This window comes from Nelumbo lutea, chromosome 4 (genome assembly GCF_056320005.1).
Source record: "Nelumbo lutea isolate HS-2025 chromosome 4, American lotus-T2T, whole genome shotgun sequence".
NCBI classification, from domain to species: Eukaryota; Viridiplantae; Streptophyta; class Magnoliopsida; order Proteales; family Nelumbonaceae; genus Nelumbo; species Nelumbo lutea.
In genome coordinates, this window is record NC_142687.1 from 64720476 (window position 1) to 64726155 (window position 5680).

The 5680-nt window shown below is 40.3% G+C and overlaps 1 protein-coding gene across 1 annotated transcript; it reads left to right on the forward strand.

The window, feature by feature from the left end:
• The first annotated feature begins 350 nt into the window (after positions 1–350).
• LOC148860886 (putative expansin-A17) lies at positions 351–2271 on the forward strand. Its single transcript, XM_088986057.1, has 3 exons — positions 351–513; positions 767–1088; positions 1665–2271. The coding sequence occupies exons 1-3, from the start codon at positions 375–377 to the stop codon at positions 1972–1974; spliced, it is 771 nt and encodes a 256-aa protein (XP_088842183.1). The 5' UTR covers positions 351–374; the 3' UTR covers positions 1975–2271.
• Positions 2272–5680: the final 3409 nt, after the last annotated feature.

The window sequence follows — 5680 nt, forward strand, 5'->3', positions numbered from 1 at the left end:
ATAGACTAAACTGCTTTAATGAATTTGCATGTTCTATTGGGAAATGAGGAAGATAATGCTCGGATGTAGTTGACTTTGATTTTTTCAACATTTTACACCTTTTCCTTTTTTTTTATGCTTTTCTTCCTCTAGCTAGTAGTACCATTACATGGTACCTACTATGGGTTCCTTGTCGATGAGTTGTTGAATCTCGGCATCTTGGACAGTCAACTTATACAGCAGCATTCTACACAGCCTTTCTGCTTGCCATTGAATCAAAATAAATTAATTAAATAATTAGAGACGGTTAAGGCAGTTTGGCTATAAGTAGAGGAGACTTGGCCAGGCTCCATATCCCCTAAAAAGTACGATCAGAGGTACAGAGAGAGAGAGAGATGGGAAGTTTGGGTAAACATAGCAGCATTCTTGTGTTGTTTGTGGTGGTGTTCATTACCAAGTTCGAAGAAGGTTTGGGTGCTTGGCAGAGTGCCCATGCGACGTTCTACGGAGGGAGTGATGCTTCAGGGACAATGGGTGAGTGATGAGTATGCTCTCTCTTAATTAATTTCTATGCATGTTTAATCAATTTGTTGCCTAGATTATAGATCAGAATACGAGTTATACGCCATTATTGAATTACTTGGAAACTTTTCATTTCGGTCATGAGGTCTGCAGAATTATATTGATATAGGCTCCAGCAGTGTAGTATATATATAAAAACCATTCCATTGTAATCTTTTTCTAATTAATATAATAATTAATGGTTGCTTGGATGATGAGCATGCAGGAGGAGCATGTGGGTATGGGAATCTGAATACCGATGGCTACGGAATTAAAACAGCGGCATTGAGCACAGCGCTGTTCAACAATGGCAAAGCATGCGGAGGTTGTTATCAGATTGTCTGTGACTCCACCAAGGTGCCACAGTGGTGCTTGAAGGGCACCCACATCACCATTACGGCCACCAACTTCTGTCCTCCAAACTACGCTCTCCCTAACGACAATGGCGGATGGTGCAACCCACCACGCCAGCACTTCGACATGTCACAACCTGCATTTGAGACGATTGCTAAATATAAGGCAGGAATTGTACCTATTTTCTACAGGAGGTTCGTTTCGTTTTTTCATTTTTCTATTATCACATTTATTTAAATTTATTTGGGTGGATTTGGTTTTGTGTCTGTGCAATCCAATTCTGTGAAAATGGGCGAGTCGATCGATGGCCAATTGATCAGACTCGATCCAGGTTGGTCTATTTATACTAAGGCCCCGTTTGCTTTTTAGTAAATTATTCGGGCAAGTGTTTTTTATTTATCCATGTTTTTTATTTCTAAAGTAAATAAGATATTGACCATTTATCCATAAAAAAAAAACTATTATTAAAATAGACAATTTTATCTCATCAAATTGTTGCAACTTTTTCCCCAATGGACACTGGGGAGATGGGTAAATGATATCCAATATAGGTTTCTTGGTCAGAACCAAAATCCTATTAATCAATTTTCCCCTCAAAATCCAAAAAATGAACCCTAATTATTACTTCAAAGTTCAAACCCAAATCCTGAAACGAAGTGGGCTAAAGTTGGGTCTGAACTCTGGGCCCAACCCAATCCCAATCCCAAATTTGCTTCTATCCCCACGTTAAATTGGACTGAATTATGACTTCATTCTTCTTAATGCAACAGGGTTCGATGTCATAGAAGTGGAGGAATCAGGTTTACAATCAATGGACGGGATTACTTTGAACTGGTGCTCATTTCCAATGTAGGGGGTGCTGGAGAGATATCTAATGTTTGGATCAAAGGATCCAAGCAAACCAAATGGGAGGCTATGTCGAGGAATTGGGGATCAAACTGGCAGAGCTTAACCTATCTCAACGGCCAAAGCTTGTCCTTCAGAATCCAGACCAGCGATGGAAAGACTCGCACAGCCTTGAACGTAATTCCTTCCAACTGGAAGTTCGGCCAATCCTTCTCTAGCAATGTTCAATTCTAATCAATATTTATGCGTGTGATTATGTGTCTGTGTGTGCCAATTGGTTGTCTCCTGGTCCTGGGAATTAAGGGGTTTCAATTTGTAATGTTAAGAGAGGGAATTAATTAATTAATTAATACTATAGCTAGTTAGGGTTGTGGCCTAAGTATATAATATAGAAAGCCCACCCACTAAATTTTAAGCAATAGATGCATTTCTTATGTACCGCCGATACTGGTCCAAAGGAAATTTTCTTATGTTCATATGTAACTTTGAAAAACTTGCACCAGGAAAAAGATAATAATAAAATTTGAAAAAAGATCCCTACAAAGTAAACTTCCTTCTTAAATTTGTTACCGCAATATTTCACCTTCGGCTGTGTTTGGTTGCAGTGCAATTTTAGTTGCATTAGTAAAAATGCATGAGAGTGCAAATGAAGAAAATGCAATTTCTCGTTTAATTTTGTATTGGCTTTTACTTTATTCTATTTTATGTCTTAATTTACTTCAGTTTTAATGCAATTAAACAAAATAAGCTAAAATTTAAAATAAAAATAAGTCAGAATTTACACTCAAATCATTTGTATTGTCATAGCTTCGCATCAGTGCAAATTTATTTGCATTGCAACCAAATACAGCGTTCGGCTCAGTTTGAAAAGAGTATAAATACAAATATGTAGAGTGCAAAACCTTGTAGTTTATATTATTTTATATGAATTTATATTATTTGTATTATTTAGTCTAAATTGATGGAATACATTAACTTTCATATACGCTATTAGCTCTGTTTGGAACAAAATCAATGCATCAAACTTGACCACGCATTTTGGTTCATTCATAAGAATAAAGAATTGTTTTGGTGGTATCCTAGCCGCGGGCTGAAGCCACCATACAGTCGCTTTTGTGGTTGGCATCTTCAAGCCACGCCAATGCTCGTCCAAGTAACCAGGCTGTCGAGTAAGGTGGAACCTCCCGAGAACCTCGGTGGGTGGCCTCATCCCAATAATCCCACAAAGAATCTATCCAGTTACAACATGGGCACTCACTTATTTAAAGGCATCTGTCCCTCAAGGTAAAGATCTTCAACTCCCCTAACGCTCTATCTTTCTTGCTACCTTACTACTCTCTTCGAATCGAACCAAACCACCCTCTAAAGCTTGGCCTGATAGATTTCGTCCTCTTGCTACTAACTTGAGCATCAGAGTGCCTTCCCAGGGTGAAGGGATGAGAGATCCTTCATATGGATGGCCGAACCCTATAGCAAGGTAGGGCAAATTTTCAAAAATTTCTCTCTCTCCCATGTGGGAATCACATTCTTTGTTTTAGAAAAACTGCATTTTTCAAGGATCAATCTTGAACCAAGAACAGAACCAGATCTGAACCAAAAGGTAGGAGAGGGATATACCTGATACGAAAAAATAGTATCTCCCAATGAAGGTGTTTACGCCCAAAGAAAATCTCCAAAGATTGCTCCCACTTAAGATGACACAGTGTAGGGTGGAGCAGAATTAGCAGTGTTCTTCCCAAGAACCGAACCCTTCACAAGAATTCGATGGAGGCAGTGAGCACAACTTCAAATCAGTCTTTCTCCAAAGACTGATATCAATATCTGATCTTGATCACTCCTATGAAACTGGAGAACGAATTGGCAATATGGCGGTGGCAGGAGGAGAACGCAGGGAGAAGGCGGAGTCACACTATATTCGACTTCTCTCTGTGCTTTGAGATCTTGTATCTCTGAGATTTCTAGGATGAGATGAATGGTTCGCCCCCTCCTCCTTTTATAGCCTTAAAGAGAGCTCCTAATCTCATTAGGAGTTTCCTAATCCAAATCTGTATTTGGATTAGGAGTTCGCTTTAAGAGATAAGGATAAGCCCTTATCTTATCTGCAGATTAGATCAACTCTCTCCTAATCTCATTAGGAGGTTTCCAAATCTAAATCTGTATTCAGATTTGGACTCTCTGAGTGGATACGCTAAGACCCTATCCTATCTGTTGATTTAATCCCAGATTCACCCCCTTATTTAACTGATCATATCAGCCTAGTTCGAAATGGGCTTTTAGGCCCATGCAGTCTAAGTGCTCGAACTACTTCCAAACTACTACCCAGTTGGGCTTCTTTGTATGGTATGGAACCCAAACATTGATCTACACATCAGCCACATGGGTTCAGCCCAGCCTCTGTTACAAGGCCTGGCCGAATTCACTGAAAAGACAGTAAACCCCCTGAAGCCCATCACATGGACTCCTAATGGGCCCAACACTTACGCTAAGTGGTCCTTGGGCCAAGCCACCTTATTAAAACCCAAGGACTGTGGGCAGATGCAAGATTAGCCCATCAGGTATTACCCTTAATTGTCTTACACTTAACCTCTCAGCCCATAATGATCAAACACTATCCTACAAGAGAGGACTTCTCCCTCGGCTACAAGGAACAGTGCTACACTCTCTACTCACATGGATCCTAGGAATTAAAACCTTTTGCAAACATTTTATATATATATATATATATTGTGTGTATGTGCGTATATATATATGTATATCCGTATATAAAATATATTTTGCAAAACAAATTTCAACAATTGAAATCGGCTGTCGGCAGTCTTGGTTTCCATCAGAGAGAGTGCATCCCTGATCATTACCTTTGTCCGACAAAGGGGCTGGTCCTGTCACTATGATCACCCACTCAGATGAATTCTCGGATTGTCCCAATATACCCAAGTTTGGACCCCCGCTAAGGATCTCACTGATTGGCATATCAAAGACAGCCCAATCTAACACCTAGTGCAGTATCATAATCGAGTCTAGGGGTCAGGTGTAACTTTCCAGTTTTGCCCACTAATCAACAACGTCCAGGGCAATATTGGAAATCTAGTCTGATTCAGGGTTTCAAGTAAACCTACACAGCATGTACCTCGCATCTTACCCTGGCAGTTGAGACAGGCCACCCCAACACTTGGCGGCACACCAGTGTTAGCCTTAGCAGAATAAATCTCCCCATACTTATCCAACGGCTATGAACATTCTAAACTAACATGAGTCTCATTATGTGTCCAGTTTAAGGGTATTATACAGAAACACACCACAATAACATGAATCAAATATGTACTTTATTAATTTACAATAAATGTCATAATGTACATTAATCTGATTGGAGCTAGGGGCATACACTGTCTAACACAGGGATCGTCTCCTCGGGCCTTTGATTCCTTCTACGGTTACAGACCTCCTTAGTGCATGACTTCATACATCCACCTCGACCTTGTCCAATTGGCAAGATCTTATCAATTGCATATTCAGTTTGACACACCTCAAATTGTATAACATCAGATTGGCGTTGTTTGTGGGAACTGAAACAAAAAGCCTCTGGTTTCCTAAATCTCTCTCTCTCTCTCATCATTCACTAACAACCACCTTAGTCTCGATGTATCGCCTGGTAGTGAAGTTCCCTGCCACACATGGCATAGGCATCACCTGAAGAAACTAGCGCAAGACGAGGCAGTGTTGCGTTGCAACCAGTTACAAAGGAAAGGCCCTTGCCTAGGAAGCTCTTGTCGCTAATGACTTAGACCTCTAGGATGAGCTTCACACCCAGTGTGGTCAACCCATGTAGGGCTTGACTCAGAAGACTTTCTTGGGATCAGCCCCAAAGTCATGACCCACTGGTTCAGTATTGACCCATGAATGGTGGTAGGTGATCAACAAAGAAGTAAAGAAACTTTTGGGC

Bases quoted from the DNA above. Each gene is read 5' to 3' on its own strand.
- LOC148860886 (XM_088986057.1), top strand. From the start codon at position 375: ATGGGAAGTTTGGGTAAACATAGCAGCATTCTTGTGTTGTTTGTGGTG. The intron at 514-766 runs GTGAGTGATGAG...ATGAGCATGCAG, and splicing joins TGATGCTTCAGGGACAATGG to GAGGAGCATGTGGGTATGGG. The intron at 1,089-1,664 runs GTTCGTTTCGTT...TTAATGCAACAG, and splicing joins GTACCTATTTTCTACAGGAG to GGTTCGATGTCATAGAAGTG.